Source organism: Colias eurytheme, chromosome 21, assembly GCF_061535395.1.
Source record: "Colias eurytheme isolate Ceu_HAF_F1 chromosome 21, ilColEury1 Martin Lab GWU primary, whole genome shotgun sequence".
Classification (NCBI taxonomy): domain Eukaryota; kingdom Metazoa; phylum Arthropoda; class Insecta; order Lepidoptera; family Pieridae; genus Colias; species Colias eurytheme.
Genome location: NC_143000.1, coordinates 8,020,240 through 8,040,359, shown reverse-complemented (window position 1 = coordinate 8,040,359; position 20,120 = coordinate 8,020,240). Strand labels below are relative to the sequence as shown.

Sequence of the window (20,120 nt, the reverse complement as noted above, 5' to 3'; positions counted from 1 at the left end):
TACTTAAAATAATATTATGTTGATATAGATGAAGTTTGCAAGTGGGCGAAAATGACTAAGGGCTGATTTTTCAATCCTTGGTTAATACTTATTCGTCGAATAACGTACTAAACAGTAGTTTAGTACGTTATTCGATAGTAGATAATAGTAATTTCAAAAATGTATTCTTTGGCGGTATTTGACAGTTTATGGGTGACATTTTAATATTATCGTGTAATACTTTATTGGGCGGATAAGTTTTAACTATGGATTGAAAAATCAGCCCGAAATCGTAAATTAAAAAGACTTCAAACATTATAGCAGTGATAGATAACGATGAAAGGCAATATGCATTTTTTTAATAATCAACAAGAATCGAACTTGGTTAAAAAATATCCTATCTGATAGTTCCACAAATAATAAGAACTTTAAAAGTACATAATTAATTTTTACATTACATTCATATTTCATACCTGATAATCCTGTGTAACTCGTTCGCTAAAACAAGTCTCTGTATGTAATGCGTGGTGAGAACTAGATGCTTGTGAAACTTCGTCACCGCTGTCTTCGCGTTGGGGTGTGTCTGACTCCTGTAAATAAATAAATAAATATATTTATTAATTTATTTACAAACTAATTATAATTTAATGAGTGAGCATTAACTCGGCTGTACACTAATACATACAATTTATATTATTATATAGAAAAAATTTGGACTTTGTATGGAAATCGGTCAGCTGATTAGCGAAGTTCCCTTACAAAGTCCAATTTTTTTACGAATTGAGCAAAGTTGTAGAACAAAAGTTGTTCAGTTTCATGAGTCAAAAGATGTTCAGTTTCAGCTCCTGTCTAAATGCGTCTGACGTCTTACCTTTCACCTGGTATTTTATCAATTCAATTACATATTTTTATTAAAATAATTATTATGTTTCTCATCTCCATAATACTCGGGTACCACCAGAAGGACGGTACCCAGTCTTTTGGAAGGCTTACGTGGGGACACGGATCCAACACGCAGAGGCCCTTTCGAGAATTTTAATGTGTTGTGGGACACCAGCCGCAGCCTGCCCATGACTGCACTATAGAGATACAGCCCGCAGCCGATGAGCCGGGCAGTCCGCGGCCGATGTAGGACTATTGCAAGATAAGGAAACAAAATAAACTGGGCTATAGAATGGGATGTTAATGGACCGGAATTAAGGACTATGGAAGACTATGGCACCTGCCTTTGTAATAAGATATAGCAAAAAATTGTTGGCAGGTGGTGACTCGCCCTCTCACTGTATGGGCCCCCGAAATAAGTCGCTGCAATAGTGCGGCAACCTAAATTATTATTATTAAAATAAAGTATAGGTAACCTCCTCCAAGTCCCTGAGCTGATGTCTCTCGCGCCGCTCGAGCTCGTCCGCCAACATCAGCACCTCCCAGTCACCGCCGCCGGTGAACCCTTCACATACACGGGATTTATATTCTTATAATATACATATATATAAATCTCGTGTCACAATGTTTGTCCTCAATGTACTCCTAAACCACTTAACCCTTAATTTGGCACCGTTAAAAATATTCAAAATAAGTAAATGAATTTGAAAATTTTGTGGTTTCAGGAGTATGTCATAAAGTTCACGAAAAATTAAAAAAAAAAATCTACCATAGCCCACTGCTGGGAAAACTGGTGTCCGTCACAGCGGACACTGCCAAATTACGGAAAAAAAAACCACAGTTATTTTTATGTTTTTTTACTAAAGAAAAATACATTGGATGGATTGGTTGGATAAAACAGACTCTGTACAAAACCTTCCAGCACTTGAATTAAAAATTTGACCCCGTATTGGCGGGTTGCTTCAAGTATTGCACGTATTTGCGGCGTCAAATTTTTCATTCAAGTGTTAGAAGGTTTTGTAAAGAGTCTGTTTGATCCAACACCTCGTTTTACGACCATTTCTCAATATTTCTTGTCTCAAAAGAGCAGCAACGATTCACTTACTGCATTCATGTTGGCAAATGCAGAGAAAACTAATTGAATGCAAGAATCGCCTAAGAAATTTTTGTATGTGTTGTTTACACCAAGATAATTTTGGCAAGCAAAACTTGCGCAAACGATCAAAATGTTACTTACGTACTGTTTAGACCATGCAGGTAATTTATTGCTTCAATTTTATTGTATGCAACAGGCAAGAAACTTGCATCATCTAAATGGCGCTTAAATCACGCTTAACATAAAATGAGCTTTTTGCTATACTGCGCTCCGTCCCTGTCTTTAGATATTTTATTATATTCTATGTCATAAAAGAATTTTAAGGTATTGATTTCTTATAATATTATATTGTACCTTTGGCAGTAGGAGCGATATCTCGAGAGCGGTTCGAGAGGAACTCCTCAAACACCGGCGTGTGCGGGATCGACTCCGAGTCGCTGGATGTTGATGTGCTGAAACCATTATATTAGCAATATAACTAATAATTCTACTATAGAAAAGGTACTTAAAATGGCTTGCTTGTAAAACATGTAAGATGCACATTAAAGTTGTGCAACTACAATTTTTAATTTACATTTTTTTGAAAACACATAACTTCGTATTTAAAATTAGATTAAAAAAAAAACATTATTGCAAATTGCAATACATTTATTAAAGCGTTTATAATATTATTATGTTTGTGCGTGTTTTTGTGTTCGAACGCATCGCGTATAAGTGTGCTAGTATGCGCATTGTGTATATGCGTGTGTTTTATGCGTCGCATGAAAAAAAGAAAGAAGAATGAACGTCTGAGTATAAGTGTGCGTGCGTGTGTGCATTCATGTAGGTTGTATATGTGTGCACACATGTTGCATAACTGTATGTGGGTGCGTTCTAAAGCCTTGTATCCACTTGAGCATGCTCCGGCGAATGAGCGGCTCATTTGGCCGAGCCGCTCAAGTGGAGACGCCTGAGCATGCTCGGGCCGAGCGGCGAGCAGCATGCTCAAGTAGATACAAGGCTTTATGCATCGCATGTATGTGTGTATGTGTGTGTATGCATTCATGTAGCTTGTATGTGTATGCTCAAGTCTGATAATATGTTTGTGTGTGTATACTCACGTATCACTCCAACTGCAATCAGTATTAATATCCAGTACAACATCACTGGGCGCTCTGTGTGGAGGGTGTGTGTGTGTGTGTGGGGGCGCGGGGTGCGGCGCGCGACCGAACCAAGCGCCCAGACTGAACTTGCGAGCGCCTTCTGGTACACCACAACGCGCTGGAAAATTATACATAGTACGTGGAGATAAGGTTTAATATTGCTTGCTATTTTCAGGTATTTGATTACTATTGCTTTATGTGTATTCTGTTCAGGAGTGGAGAAGTAAGCTCAGACGTCATTAGATATCATATATCAACACAGAGCTAATAGCCTAGTTAAACAATTGCTGTGCGTAGCAGTTTGTGTAGATATCTGCCTATTGGTTGCAGTTAAAATGAATAGGCAGTGTTCACGACACTAGTTAAATCAAACAGCACATCAGCTCGTACTGTTTGTATAATATATATGTATGTACATTTTACATGCATTTGCATCTGGGATGACCACTGCAATTATTAATTATTTAACGTGAAATTTTTATCATTTAAGTAAAAGAATAATAAGTGTTAATAATGATTTTGTACTGTATAGCATAGTGGTGCTTTGGCATTACTGTAAGCCACTATGTTCTTGAAATAAATAAATAAGAAGAAAGTTTTACATTTAGCAAACTTTTAATATATATTTCAGGAGGAACTACTGGTCCAATTTGAAAAATTCTTTCGGTTTCCCATTTATCGAGAAAGGCAATAATTATATCATCACGCTAAAACCAACAGAGCACGGTGGATAAAACCGCGGGACACAGCTAGCTGTAACTAGTTATTGTATAAAAAGACTTCACTCACCCTTATCCTTCCTCCCCGTATGATGCATGCCAGTATCCACAGAGAGCGTCTTCTTGATCTTGGAGCTGGTGTCGAGGTGTGAGCCGAAGAAGTGGAACGGCATCCGTCTGCAGCGGGGCTGCTCTGGGGACAGGAGGGAACGGTCCTCCGACGTGGTTTGCGGGGAGATTGATCTGTGGGGGTTAATGTAAAAGTTAATGGTAATTATTAGTGTGGAAAAAATGGTAGTCATAACATTCAATAATAAGTGCGAAAGAAAATAAAAATAAAATAAAAAATAAAGATTCTAAATTATAACATAACAAAGTTTGTTTAATTTGGAAAATCATCAAAAAAATCTCTTTAAAATCTGAAGAGCAGATATTACAGAAGGTATAGCCGTTACAAAAAAATACTCCTATGATAAAAATGTTTCACGTTCAATCAACAAAAATTTTTAATTAAAACATTTGTTTTCAAAAATGATCTTTAAATTTAAAAAGGCTGTAAATTGTGATAATTTAATTGCACTTTCCTTACTAAAACGATAATCTTAAATAACAAAAATAAATTGAGCATCAATAAACCTTCAACATTTACAACTACAATACCTGGTCAGTTCCTGCATTTCCAATGCCTCCTGATCGCTATGTTCCTGGTCCCACGACTTCCTCTGTCTTATCTTAACGGCCCGTTTCCTCGAATACGTCCCAGCTTTTCCATCTAGATTCAAATCCAGCCTTTTAGACTTACTCACACTCCATTTCTCTTTCCCAGATGTAGTTTTATCAGATCTGGATATAGATTCTGCTAAACACTGTAATTCTGTATAGGAAAGTTTGGAAAGTTCTATTCCGCCTGTTAGTTCTTGGAGTTTTTCTTCAGTTAGGTCATCGCTAGACACGGTTTTACTGGAGCAAGGCTCGGTTTTGGTTTGTTTGTTTTTGTCTTCCTCGCCGGGGGAAGTGGCGAATATTGTGTCAAGGGAATCGCCTCTCTGTAATTATTGTGGTTAAGATTGAATTATAGTTTTCAAATTCACATTCAAATCATTTATTGCATACCAATACATTTTTACATACATATTAGCAACCTTATGCAGATATTGCAATACAATAAGTTATATATATTTAAATCACATCATATCACATATATTTTATATTATTGTTTAGAATAATTTATTGGTAGTAAAATATTATTCAGAAGTTTTATAAATTAACATTTAGTAGGATGGTGTAAAAAATTACTGAAATATAAACTCTTAAAAGACTAGAAATAAATTGGACTTCACCAGTTCATACATTTCGTTAGTACTAGATTTTTTTATTACACACACAGCTATACATTCATTAAGTACAGGAAATGAAGTTTGCAATGAGCTTAGAAAAACTGGTTGCATGATTTACCTACAATTTATTGGCCATTTGCATTTCACATTAACAACAAAAAGTTATTGCACGCCTCATAAGCGAAGCGTTGAGGTGGGTACTACTGTCACTTCGCGCAAAACATCTGATTTTTCAAACTTAAAATGTCTTTATGTATCATACATTGCACTTGTAAGATAATACATACACACATATATTAAGAAAAAACACTATTTTTAACATTCATGATATTTTTATGTCATTTTTGTTATTTAATCTAGTTAAAAAACATTTTAAAAAAGTTCTGTCTTGGACGTCCGTGTGTCTGTATGTGCGGAGGATTTTCTTGTTAACACGATAGCGACCGAAATACTTTACTAATCGAGTCTTTTTTTTTCTCTTACGCTTGAGTATGCTCAGGAATAGAACCCTTTCATTTTTCAGGGTCTGATTCGATGTGGTTTAATTGTTATTAAATAAACAAAAATAATAATTAATAAATAATTATTAAAAAAAATTATGAGGCGTGCACTTTTGGATTTTCCAAACTATTCTACTATATCTCACCATAAAACCACCAATAATTTCCGAGCCATCGCTTGGTGATGTATCATTATGTGTTTTAGTATCCGGGTTCATATTATCCCGGAGAGGATCAGTTACTATTGGACCCGGATTTGTACAGAGACCCAATCTCTCTAACTCTTGTATCCTATTCTGAAGTTGGCTAATTATTTCATCCCGCTTTCGAACTTCGTTTTCTAAACTATTGAATCTGGAAATAATAAAAAACCTTAAATAAATTATTTCTTTATTTTGCTTTTTGTTTTTATAGAATTTAGTATTAAATTACCTTTCCTGAAATTTTCCTTGCACTTCATGTAAATGACCTTCTATTACTTGTTTTATACCTAATAGCACCTCCCCAAAATATTCTTGCTCTTCCAATGATGCTGCAATTAAAATTTTATATGATTTATCCATTTTCATTTCATATTTATTTCAATTTGTTTTAACTGTTTCTATAAACATTACATCAACAATTAGAGATTTCGATGAAGAATTTTAGTCTATAATGGTTCAATTTTAATATTTACCTCTTAATAATTTCCGTTGGTTAGCAACAGTAGATATTAATGTTATTTTCGGTTTCTCAGAAGGCACTTTAATTTCTTCCGTTCTCAGCGACTTGAAGTCTATATTTTGTTGCAACTCATACTCCGCCTTGATATTAAGCCCATAATCTTTATGTTCTATAGTTTCATTGGATTTGACTATTTGGTTCTGCGGACAAATTGCATCTGGAGGAATGTCTGAGGGTGGTGGAGATATTTGGGGTTCTTTTTTAGGTTCTGGTAACTCGAATACGTCATCAACTATATCTGATAAAGCACTTCCGGGTGGTGATGGTAAAGTATGCCGATGGAAAGTCACACTTTTAGCAAATTTAGAATGCCTCGCCGCATATCCTTCTAAAGTGGGCGCTCGTATTAATTTCCTTAATTCACTACTTCTATGAGGACTCTCCGATGGTGTTACATCTTCAGATAATTTCTTTAATATTGACTTTAACGTTCGCCTTTCCAAAGTCTCGTTTGATTCATGGCTTCCAATGGAATCGATGGATTTTCTTTTGAACTTTCGCTTATCCATTGTACTTCCTTCTGAGTGACTTCGCGTAAGTGTATCACAAAGCAAATCTTCAGAAGAACTCGCGCAATCTAAACTAGAACTTCGTATTTTTACAACTTTTTCTAATTCAGCTAGCTTTTGCCTCTCATTTAAAATTTTTAATTTCTTCACAAAAGGCAATCCTCCATATTCTGGAGATAAATCATCTATTGACTTATATTTTTTCGCTTTAGGTAAAAGCATTGTTCCACTTGTTATTATTCTTTTAACGTCATTTGATTTTGAACCATTCTTCTTGGGAGACGAAGTTAACAAATCTATTTTCTCCTGGACGGGGTCTAAAGGGCTCGTTAAGCATATTTTTGGCTTATCATTCTTATCACTATCAATTTCAATATTATTATTGTCTATCTTAACAAGCTCAGCCGTATTAACTACAATAGGAGCACTAATATTTACACCTATTTCTGCTTTACTTCCAGCTACATCTTTAGCATTATCACTTTCACTTTTGAGTTCTATACTACTTTTACTAAAATTTTTTGAATCTCCCAATATAGATGCCTTTTTTAATTTGTTCCAAGGCTTTTTACTTTTGCTATCTTCTTGACTATCTTTTGCCTGAATTGGAATGACTTCAAGGGAACTTTTTTCTACTGAAGATTTATTTTTATCCTGATCAGGTTCTTTTGGACTTCCATTTTGTAACATTTTTAACTTATCCCGAAAAGTTGAACCGACAACTTTAGCGGGAGATTTAATTTTACTAACAACAGAATGTGGTATAGAGATTAAATTACTTTCTGTTTTGGGCGTTGGTTCTACAACCGCAGCAGGTTTTTCACTAATATCTTTACTAAGCGGTTGACAAACTGCGGTACCATCACTTTGCACTTGTAATATTTTATCTCTAAAACTGACTTTAGGTTTGGAAGCACCGTCACTGGATCCAGATGAATTTTTCCTTGATGTTTTAGTTGTTGGACTGTGCAACTTTCCGGGTGAATTTGATTCTGAGCCTTTCTTTAGAGGACTTAAAGTTTTGATGGTGGGGCTCAAAGGGCTTTTAATGGAATTTGGGCTAATAGTTTCTGAACTAGAGGGTTGGTTGCTAGCTGTGGGAGTTAATTGGTTCTTTTCTCTTTCTTCTTTTGCTTTAAGCAAAAGTAATCTTTGTATAAGCGGCAGCCCGGCTCCAACGACCTCCGGTTCTGCATCAGGAGCAGAACTAGTAGAAGGTGTAGGTTGAGGATGTTGAGTAGATATCATGGATGTTGTTAAATTCCATTGTTTTTGCACTTTTTCTTCACGATCCTGAATGAAATAGTAAACATAATTTTAATAATTGTAGCACAAACTATATTTTTTAAATTAAAGACTAAAAAGCTGAGATTAAAGCTGCTGTAATAATAACAAAAATGAAATGAGTCAGTAATATTTGAATCCTGCAGACCTGTTTTTCTTTCAGCAGTTTTAATCGTGAAAGTAAGGGAAGGCCAGCTCCAATAGGTGACACAACTTTTTCCCCATCTTTGGCAGCTGGAGCGGATTCGCCAACATTATCCTGGGACATTGATTGGATTTGAGATTTTAAGGATTGCATCAATGAATAAGAGAAAATGTGTCTTAATATTTTAATGGTAACATCTAAGGGTAACATAGTGAAATTATTTCCGAGTACCTACTCAGAAAATCAAATATCGTAAATATTTAAACTGAAAAGAGCTATTATATTTTCAAAACAAACGAAATATTGGACAGATTTAGAATATGGATGACGATGTATTTTGCTACTACATTACTACTACTTGTAATATTAATATCTTAATTATTAAACAATGAAATAAAAACAAGTGGAATAATGGTTCCATTCGTTTTTACTGTCACTTTTTACTGTCACTAATTAATTTCACTATATTTTGATTTAAAAAAAAAACTCACTTTAATGGAACTGAGTTTTTTTTAAATCGAATAGTGAAACAGTAAAAAGTATAACGTATTTTTATTTCATACAATTACATTTCGATAGGAGTACTTATAGGAGTATAGTATAATATAGGAGTATAGTCACTTCGATAATGACTTTGCTAGATAGAATCCTGTTTGACTACGTGGCCGTGGTGATATACGTTTAAACAGAGCACGTCAACTGTTTGACGGTATGTTACCGCGTAGTGCGACTCAATTTGCATCATAGCGTGGTGTCAATTTAGCGCTCTGTCACGCGCTAATCTGGCAAAGCCAAGGCGAAGGACGCGGGCCCAATTCCTCCCGAATAAATTTTTGTATTTTATTATCCTTAAAAAAAACAAAATTGGAATATTATGCTGCGGAACCCTGCATCTATACTAATCTACTGCTGTATCTATACTCATACTAAAAATATTATAAAACTGAAGATTTTGTTTGTTCGTTTGATCGAGCTAATCTCAGAAACTAATTGTCCAATTAGACAAATTCTTTCGGTGTTAGATAGCCCATTTATCGAGGAAGGCTATAGGCTATTAATATATCATCACGCTAAGACCAACAGGAGCGGAGGAATGCGGGCACAGCTAGTACTAATTAAAATTCGGTGTTAGATAGCCCATTTATCTAGGAAGGCTATAGGCTATATTATATTATCACGCTAAGACGACACGGGAGCGGAGTAATGCGGGTAAAACCTTGGGGCACAGCTAGTACCTCATGGTGCGGATGGTCGTCACTGGCGACGCGCGGCATGCGGCGCAGCAGCTTGGCGTCGCGCAGCTCCAGCGCGTCGGCCGAGCGCCGCCCCGCGCGGGACCGGCTGCGGATCGCGTTGCGGATGCCCTGAGGGACACCAAACTGATATAGTTCATATCTTAATACTATTATAAAGGCGAAAGTTTGTAAGGATGTATGGATGTATGGATGTATGGATACGTATGGATGTATGGATGTTTGTTACTCTTTCACATAAAAACTACTGAACCGATTACAATGAAATTTAGCACACATATAGAGGGTAACTTGGATTAACACATAGGATAGGTTTTATCCCGGAAATCCCACGGGAACGGGAACTACGCGGGTTTTCCTTTAAAAACGCGGGCGAAGCCGCGGGCGGAAATCTAGTTAATAATAAAATAATAATAAATATTATAGGACATTATTACACAAATCGACCTAGTCCCACAGTAAGCTCAATTAAGGCTTGTGTTGTGGGTACGTCTAGACGACGATAAATATAATATTTATAAATACATATATAGATAATAACACCCACACCCAAGAACAAATAATTGAGTTCATCACACAAATATTTGCCCTGACCGGGGATCGAACCCGGGACCGTCGGCTCAGTAGGAAGTTACTTTACCACTGCGCCAACCGCGTCGCAGTTCAGGATCCATCGCCCATTTTTGCACTTGATTACTATCAAGCTAATTTTCCGTGAGTAGTTTTATTAATTTGACGATTAATTATAATATTTGAGAACCATAAAATCAAAACATTTTATCCTTGTTACCTCTGTTAGCTACCACAATCAAGAGTTTCGTACATGAAATTATTGGGCGTCTCATCAAAATAAAGCTACTCACTGAAAATTAGCTTGATAGTAATCACGTGCAAAAATGGGCGAAGGATCCTGGACTAATATTTGCATGTGACAACCTTTAGCCCCGGCGCAGATATGACGAGACGCAGCACAGCGCAATTTTTATTATCAAACTATTTTCGACATTGGCCTAAATAAAATAATATTCAAAATCAAATAAAATTTATTCCCGTGGAGCATCGAAACGTCACATATGAACGGTCGCCGGCGGCCGTTGGCCGCGTCACCGACAGGCTCGCGCGGCACGCTAATTTCGTCAACCCAAAATGTTTTGTTTCTTTTTATCTCTACTCTTATTTATTTCCTCTTATTCTTTTCAATATTAGTAATGTAATCAATAACATGTCCCAATCCATCGAAGAGCTATTCCAGCATCAGTGGTGGAGCGCCCCTTTGTGAAACAAAACTGTTTGGCGTGCAGTAATCGATTTGATACAAAATGACTACATAATTGGTTTAAAATTAATTTCTCGAAGACTTTGCTCAAAGTTGGTATAATAGAAATTGGCCTATAGTTATAACAGTCTTCTTGCTCACCACTTTTTATTATAGGAATAACTTTACTAAACTTTCATATTAAATCAGGGAATATACCACAGTCACAACATTGATTAAATATAAACGCTAAATGGTTGGCATTGTTTTCAATAATATTATTTACTAAATTTACAGACATATCAGTTATCATAGGGCACTTTTTAATTTATCCTTAATTAGTTTTTCCTAAAACGTACCTTTACATCAGTACGCAACTTGTGCACGATTCTCTTTGACGTGCTGTCGTCACCACCAGCTTTATCGGGACTGCCTTCAGCTGTAATACCAAAATATACTTTATAAAGTTTAAGTAGTATGTTTATTTGTTTTTGTATTTGCTACATACTAATACTTCGACTGTTGTTCCTGACTAATTTCATTTTTCCTGTATACTAATTAACGTTTGGGTTTCTGTTTTATCATGTTCCATTAATAATAATTTTATGTTTTTTAATACGCATTTCTGTTTTTTAATTTTCCTGACAATTTTTTTTCCTATACACTAACGCTTCGACATTACCACAACATGGTCTTATTTCTAACTAGTTCATGTCTTTCCCCAACCTTTTTCTAATTACAATGTACCCCCTGTAGCATGTACGAAATAGATGCATACATTGTCTCACGTATACCAGTGGTGGGGTTAGCTCATAGATGTCATTAGTCTGTAGTAGTCAGTCGACGGCCGATGCCAGACTGGAACGGACGAGCGCCCGCATTATTTAGTGTAGGAGTGAGCCAGTGCAATTCTACCAAAGTACGTACTGTTAGGACAGTACACCCCCATATACCCTCACGCTTCTGCCGCGACATGGTCTTATTCTTAACTAATCGTCTCTCCCCAACCTTTTTCTAAGTACTATCCCCAAACTCACCCTTAGGCTTCTACCACAACATGGACATATTCCTAACTAATCGTCTTTCCCCAACCTTTTCCTAATTACTATCCCCAAACTCACCCTTGGGCTTCTACCATAACATGGTCTTATTCCTAACTAATCGTCTTTCCCCAACCTTTTCCTAAGTATCCCCAAATACTGACCCTTGGGCTTCTGCCGCGACATGGTCTTGGCCTCCTGCAGCCGCTTCCGGCCGAGCGTCTGCAGGATGTCCTGCGCCTCGGGGTAGTCCTTCATCGCCGCCAGCACGTCCTCGCGGGACAGAGAGAACAGCTCCGAGTAGCCCACTGAGCGGACGTCTGCTGTGCGTCTGTCAAATATTATTATTTAATTTATTCCTTTAAAACATCCAAACCCTCTTGCTACAAAACTGCTTGAACCTGAAAACGTGCGTCGTCTCAAAAAGCGACGAGACATTTTTGACTAGTCAACACTGCCGGCTACCAAGCCCGATAAAATAAAGGGTGGACTCCGATGGGAGCAGCATCCTTCCTGCCATACGCGCCTTCAACATATCCGCTTATAGTCTAGCGACTGATCGCAGATATAATAATATAAAAAAAAAAAATATTCCTTTATTGAAGTGAAACTTCTTTAAGCGCTTTGAGAGTAAAATTTCGTGTTGAAAGGTCACGTCATGGCAATATTATCGTATCGTTATACGTTATGGAGTAGGGCGACTTTTGGTATCTTTAAATCTTGCCAAATAATTTTTACTTCTGACACGTGTGCTCGGCATACACGCTCTTTTTCATTTATAGACCGTGGATGTATGGAATGACAACACATTTGAAGAAAGAACATATTTCATTTTTTTTATAGAATAGAATAATGTTATTCCCGTAGCATGGCATTTTGACAATCTAACTTCACAACGCCAAGTGCGCATTTAATTGCACGGATTGTAGGAGGCACGATAAGGAATTACTGCACCGATACCGTACTGCCAAGTCAAAAAGCTTAGTCAAAAACTAAAATTTTCAAACACACATAAAATCATAATTTACTAACTTGTTCAATCCATCCAGATTCAAAATGCCGATCTCCCCAAAGAAATCCCCCGCCTTCATAGTGGTGAGAACTCGGCCGGTTTCCGAAATAACCTCCAAAATGCCGTCCGCTATGATGAACATTTCTCGAGCCACTTCACCTGGAATTTAATTTATTCAATTAATTTGGTTTAATTTTTGTTTTGAAGGGAAACTAAACTAAAAACACATTAAATTCGCTTAGAATAAAGTTTATGAAGGGGAAAGTTTATTTAAACAGTATTATGTTTTTTTGTTGGAAGATTAAAAAATAACACCCGTTTAGTAAATTTTAATAATATAAAAAAATAAAGATAGTCTTGTACCTTTTCTACATATTGAATCTCCAGGAGTGAAAATGTATGCCTTCATTTTGAGGACAAGGTCATGAAGAAATTCTGGCTGGCATTCTTGAAATATTGTAACCTGTGAAATAAACAGAATTTTTTTATAAACTGTTTTGAGAAATTGCATAGGTATTAGTTTAAAAATAGTTGATTAATAAGAAACACAATGATAGTATGATTTCTCGATAGATCTGTAAACACAAATGACAGAAGCAAGAAAAAGTTACTGGTCAGTGGTCAATTTTGTAACTTTGCCACGTCTTGAACGTAGTGATTTGGTCAGTTTCCTGACACCAATATACAGTCATTTAGTCATTCCCCCAACCACCATAAGTACAGTCATGTAGTCAGTTCCCCTGCCACCAGTACATATCATTTAGTCATTCCCCCCACAACCAATAACACAGCCATTTAATCAGTTTCCCTGTCACCGCCACAGTCATTTAGGCAGTCCCCTGTCATACCGACATATTCATTTAGTCAATCCCCTGCCACCAAAATAATAATTTGATCAGTCCCCTGGCCCCTGTGTCAAGTGGCACCTTCTTAAGCACGCTCAAGTTGACGTGCAGAGCCAGCTCAGTCTTGAGCTTGTCGGGCAGCAAGCCGAGCGCGGTGTTGATGTCGCCGCCGCCCTGGATGCGCCCGCGCGACCACGAGTAGTCGTACCAGCGGAGCACTCGGCGCTTCATGCCGCCTGGGACCTGTGCACGTGTGTATTTATTTAGAATATTACATTGTACTTACAGCTATACACCAACACGTACAAGGTAAACACTACATATAATAATTAATAGAGTGTATCGCATCAGACCGCCTCCTTGGTACAGTGACGCGTGAGCGTAGCACCGAGAGGTCCTGGGTTCGATTCCCGGTGGAGACGAAGAAAAAAAAATGTCTCGGTCTGGTAGGGCACAGAAGGCTGATTACCTACTTGTCCCTAAAAAGAAAAATCGATCAGTGAAACAGATGTATAATGCATCTGCCCCTTACCCCACTAAGGGGACACGGGACTTCACATGTATCGCATCAGCTGACGTACTATGATGCTTATTGGAACTTATAGTGAACATGAAATGTGTAAAACGAATTATAAACAATATTATAGTCAAAAGGTAGGAATTCCATTTCAATAGGAAAGGCAATCGGCAAAAAATTGGAAACGATAACCAACACAATCATATTTTTTCAATCTGAAGTAGTAGCTTCTGATATTTGATATTAATTGTATAATTGCTGTAAGTTTAAGAGTAAGAGTAGTAAATCTTACCTTATGATGTCTCATGTAAGTCTTAGCACCATCAAGAAGGCGCTCAAACTCCAGCCTGTTGGCGTTTCTGTTGGTGATGACATTGCCAACTTGGCCCACGATGGTCGCAAATATGAACACACCGATCAAGTAGCTGACTATTGTAAATACATATCTGAAACATTGAAATGAATAATCAGCATTTTACAGTTACCCATTCTTTTTTTTATCTTATAAATATGCGAAAACAAAGAGGTAATAATACATTTATAGCTATTAAAAGAGTAACGGAGATAAAATTTGAATAATCCAGTTTCCGCATATTTCAGAAGTGGCGAAATTTAAAAGGATGTGACGACACAAAATTGCTACTGGATGGAAATTTCAACGAGAACAAAGCTTAAAATAGATTGAAAATCAGATAACATCAAAGGTTGGACCCGCTTTGTCAATGCTCAGAGAACAGAGAGCGTGTCTACACGAACAGACTTTCCTTTCAACTAATTAACATGACTCAATTAATCACTTCCGCATCTTAATTTCGTCTATCTGAGCATCAAAACGGGTGGCGTAAAAAAAGAAAAAAGAAAACATGCAACACAACAAAAAATGGTGCAAAGTTTTCGAACAGTTACAATAAAAACCGAAAAGCAAAGGTGAATCGAAGCGACAATAGAATGGCGGTTGCGTTCAATGAAGGCTGTTCGAAAACTTTCAAAGTTCGTAGGCTATCGATGAGCAATAAAAAACAAATAAATAAAAAGAATTCGATGACGGACGAACTATTCACATTTGCCGTACCCAAAGTTTTCGCCGCGATGCGAACAGCCTCCAAATTTCTGCCGCCGCCATAAAGAGGTGCTTTACAATGGCTGTTATTTTTAATACTACGTAGTTATGTGTGATTACATTAAATCTCAAAATTATTCACTTTCCTTTGCATTCAACTTTTTTACATGTAAATTTTTTATGACAATGATCAAAAGAAAAACGTGGAAATAATAAAAAGGTAAAAGATGATTATAAAAACATACCCATATTAATTGCTTGCCTGTGACCGCGCACCTTGTCATCAAAAACGCCTACCATTTGTTTACAAGCTCCGATATCATTTATCCCCAGAGTTAATTAAAATTTGACAGCTTGTCCAATTTATATTATAAATCGACTTTTTAATTAATTGAGCATTCGGCATTTGAAGGACCAAACGTCAATATTGACGTCTATTCATATTCGGGACACCCGCTAAATGATTTTATGAAGCGTGATTGAAAAATAACAGCCATCGTGTGCATAAGTTAAATTATGTGTTATAAGTAAGTGTTGAACATTAATTAATTAAGTTTTGGCATGCGATTGGTCAGATTATATTGGTTATTCAGAGTAATGTCAGAAGTTATTAAAATATTTCTGAAGTAAATTAATAGGCTTATTTATGTTCATAGATAAAGTTTAAATCTTAACACTATGGTAAACATTTAATTCTTTTTCGTCCATGAAATGTAGGTACATTATTAATTAGATAAATAATTATGATATTATAATAATTTCCATCAGGTCCACGAGCAATTCCATATTAAATCTAATCCCTATATTCATTAGAAGCCTTAACTAATTCAAATTATAAATGAGTTTAACTTTGTATCGCAGGGTAAACTTTATCAGCGTAGTAGCGCGGCTTAGCAATTTGCGATTTCGGTAACCTCATTCATTAAACTTTATAACCATTTCAGGTTTCAATCAATTTCATTCATAACATTTAGGAGAAGATTTTATGTAACCAATATTACTCTTTCTTTCCGATTCTACTCCGCAGAAATTGCTTTCCTAATCGGTGGTAATTGGTAAAACTTTGTTATAACAATTCAAAATAGCCCTCTAGATGAAATTGAATGAATAAACGAATGTTTGCGTTTGACTTTATGAAAATTAAAGGAAGAAAAATAAATTAAGCTTATTAGATAGTATGTAGATTTCTTAAGAGTTAAATTTTTAGTAGTACAAACGTACTATCTAAATTCTGCAAATTCAACTAAATAGATAGTTCGAAGAACGATTGATATCTAGTATTGCGTGCTATAGTCATTATATTAGCGTCTTTTGATGGATCGTATCGGCTAAACCCCCAATTCAGACAGGCCTTTGAAGCTAATGCCATTCATAAATGGGATTTTTCTTCACAATAACAGACCATTACGCTCAAAGGAGATAAATGTTGTTTTCGTTGTACCTATAAGATTTGTGCACAGAAATCGGAATTGACGTAATATGTTTTCAAATTTAAAATTAAACAACAAATTATAAGATTTATTTTAAAATAATGGAATAAACTATAACAATTATTTCTTTGAACGCTCATAAAGTTATTATTTTAATTTGATTAATGAAAACATAGAGGCCTAAGTCCTCTATGTTTTCGGTACGTTCTTATTAAACACATTGTAGATCAATTAGGATATAAATGGGGTATACATAAATGTGCGTATACATGGCATGCTCTTATTTAGCCATCCTGGCAAAAGTACTTATAGTAACAGTCCTTAAAATCGGCTTTAACCGAATTATTCCATTAATTTTATTTCAGTACAAAACAGACTATTTGAAAGTTCTCTTTCATTTACATTTGAGAAGAGCTGCAAGTTAATTTGTCTAGATTTTCTCGGAGATACCTACCTAGTAACTCGGAATGTAACTCTTCCAATCGTTACTTATGCGAGATTTTGCAATTCAAATTTTTGAATTCAAGAAAGATGGGAACGAAAATTGAAACGGTTTTACGTTTGCAAGTTATCGTTTTTTAAATCGTTTTATTAACAACGTTATGAAAAAATGAGCAAATTTTAACAACCAACGAAAAATTCGAAACAAATTCGTATTTATATTGTTTTGATGAAATCTCTTCGTTTATCAAATAAAATATCAATTACGTTAAGTATTGTTGGATCCGTATGATTGAATGGAACGGTTTATTGAAACACTTTTGTCTATACGAATTGATTAATAAAATTTGAATGCTTCGTTTCACTCGGAGTGCTCCCGAAGGGTGAAATTGCTTAAGCTTTCCTTAAGAAAATTTGATTGTCATGAGTGCTGCAGTTTTACTGTGGATTATTTGAATAGTTACAGCTATACATAAAATAACTATTTGCAATTTTATAATATTCATAACGGTTTCTTAAAGCATTGAAGTAATCAATGATTTTACAAAGTACAATATTAAATGCGTTCAAAGATTTTGAAACATATCCAGAAAACACTTGAAATAACAACTGTTTATTACCATTAGTAACCTACATCCTTGCGAGTCAACTCTATAAATAGAACAAAATTGAGAACATTCTCGAAAGCCTATCAACATGTGTACCAATTACCAACTTGTACTGACAGGCTATAAACCTAACTATTCGAAACGACAGCTGCTAATTTTACGATTCCCGATCATAACTCACAGACAATAGTTCAGACCTGCCCCATAATATGTATTAAAGCAGTATTATATCCAGTGTGGAAAAAAGACAGCGCTAATATAGGTCGGGTAGCGCCATCACTTTCACACACTGGGAACAATGCTGCTTTAAGGTATGGTAACTACCCTGGTTATTTATTGCCTTACCCTGCCCTAATGACCTTTAGGGCCGATTTATCAACAAAGGGCTGTTTCCGAGAGTAAGAGTTCCGTAATGCATACTATGATATATGTTAGAAGTCTTTCGTGTACTAAAAATGCCTTTTTTGTAATTTGCCCGAGCTTAACTTTAAATAACGCAATTAGTATATTATTTTTACCTACTCCTACATGTGTTAAGGCGCTTTTAATTGTTATAAAATCGAATTTACAAACCTAATGTAAAATCTGTCATACATTATTATTAAATCAGCATTTCAACATTTAAATCGACAAAAAATCGTAATTCATCAAATCTCAATTATATAAAAACACTTCGTTGAAAGATAAAAAGGGTTTTTACAACATAAATCACTTTTAACTCTCCGGAAATTGTAAATGAGGTAACGTGTAGTGTATTCATCAGGCAAATTGAATTCTTCGGTAACTTGTAAAGGAAAAAATAGGAACCATTCGTTATGTCCCAATTTGCACGCAAGCTACAACTTGACGTGCGAACGAGAAAAACGTTTTTGATAATTTCACCCAATTTTCCTTATAGCGGTGAGATAATTGAAAATATGCAATTTGCCCGGAATTGAATAACAGCGCTCTGAGATCAACAGATTAATGAGTGTAATAAGGAACGTTTTTTGGTTAAGAGCTTGATTGAAATATGGTTAAGTTAATACCTACCTATTTATAAAATTTAAATTTTGATGTCTCAAGTTTTTTGTACCAAAACTTTCATTACATATAAAACAAAGTGATCTGTCGGTCTGTCTATCTGTTCGCTATAAGCTTACGATTGCACCGAATTTAATTCTGATTTCATAAATGGATAGAGTTGCCCTCGATGAAGGTTTTAATATAAAATTTGTTAATTTTTAAACTACGCAGGCGAAGCTGAGGGTGAAAAGCTTGTTATTATTTAAATTATTTTAGTTACAGAAAGCCTAATTAATTAACACTATTCCTCATTCCGTGAAACTGAGAGTCATCAGAATGATATATCAAATTTTACACTGAGCTCAAAAGCAAACTAAAAAGTTCACCGTTGTAAGCCAAGTGTACGATACGAACATAAATTTAATTAACGAATTGCAAAAAATAATTAGACAGAGTAAAATTTTTATTTCAGCGAAACTTTCGAAGATTATATGGACAGAGATGGACTAAGTCTCAACTTATTTAATAACTTTTCATACAGTTGAAAATTAATTAATGATGACTTAAGCTTCTCCAATTAAATTATCTGTATCATTTTAAGCTTTTCAATAAAAATGTAGCTTCCTAATTGTAAAATCATTTGTAAAGGTAGGTTATTAGTTTAGTTAAATCGTAACAAACAAAAACTTCAATCTTTCTACTATAGGTTCAAAGTAACACACTTGTCTAAAACTATTTTAGTGAAACCGTATCAACTTTACAGGCATGTAAATCGAAGGAACAACGTTATCTCACAACCCCGCTCAAATTGTTTTTTCCGGCCCCATTATGGCTCTCCGGAGACGTCAATTTTTATCGCAAAAAGAAAATTCCCTTTGTGGTCTAAAAATAACATTTGTTTTACGCACGTGCTACAATAGTGATGGTTGTTGATTTTTCTGATAAAAAGCTACGTTAGAGCAATATTTAAGTTCCGATTTATATTATTTGAAGTATTTTTAGTGGACCTACTCTTCTGTAGTTATTTACATTGAGAAATAAATTAATTTGTTGGTAGTGTTTCTTAAATACTTTTCTTTATTAATATTCATAATATTCCTTAATTGTTATTATAATTTGCAAACCTATATTTGTAAGCGCGAAATTAATATTATAAGATGAAAAGAACACGCCATTTACGTGAATAAAATTATAATAGATGTATAAAATTACAGAAATAAAATACTAAACATAATCTGACCAATCATTAGCCGCCAACATACCCTCGGTTAGACCTGAATTGCAGAAGACGCGACTTGAGTCCGCGACGCGGCAGAAATTTGGGGCCTCCGTGCGTGC

The 20,120-nt window shown here is 35.5% G+C and overlaps 1 protein-coding gene across 1 annotated transcript in view; it reads right to left on the bottom strand.

Moving 5' to 3' along the window:
• Cngl (Cyclic nucleotide-gated ion channel-like) overlaps window positions 1-20,120 on the bottom strand; it is a 93,017-nt gene that overhangs the window by 1,321 nt on the left and 71,576 nt on the right. Inside the window, exons 10-27 of the mRNA XM_090114350.1 lie at window positions 20,045-20,119; window positions 14,531-14,684; window positions 13,803-13,964; window positions 13,240-13,339; window positions 12,897-13,035; window positions 12,029-12,195; window positions 11,184-11,263; window positions 9,552-9,680; window positions 8,320-8,430; window positions 6,332-8,180; window positions 6,088-6,187; window positions 5,802-6,009; window positions 4,479-4,864; window positions 3,889-4,061; window positions 3,058-3,217; window positions 2,312-2,409; window positions 1,338-1,426; window positions 453-569 (exon numbers count right to left, since the gene is read on the bottom strand). Of these exons, the coding sequence (XP_089970476.1) occupies window positions 453-569; window positions 1,338-1,426; window positions 2,312-2,409; window positions 3,058-3,217; window positions 3,889-4,061; window positions 4,479-4,864; window positions 5,802-6,009; window positions 6,088-6,187; window positions 6,332-8,180; window positions 8,320-8,430; window positions 9,552-9,680; window positions 11,184-11,263; window positions 12,029-12,195; window positions 12,897-13,035; window positions 13,240-13,339; window positions 13,803-13,964; window positions 14,531-14,684; window positions 20,045-20,119 (4,297 nt within the window). The remainder of the gene's footprint in view (window positions 1-452; window positions 570-1,337; window positions 1,427-2,311; window positions 2,410-3,057; window positions 3,218-3,888; window positions 4,062-4,478; window positions 4,865-5,801; window positions 6,010-6,087; window positions 6,188-6,331; window positions 8,181-8,319; window positions 8,431-9,551; window positions 9,681-11,183; window positions 11,264-12,028; window positions 12,196-12,896; window positions 13,036-13,239; window positions 13,340-13,802; window positions 13,965-14,530; window positions 14,685-20,044; window position 20,120) is intronic.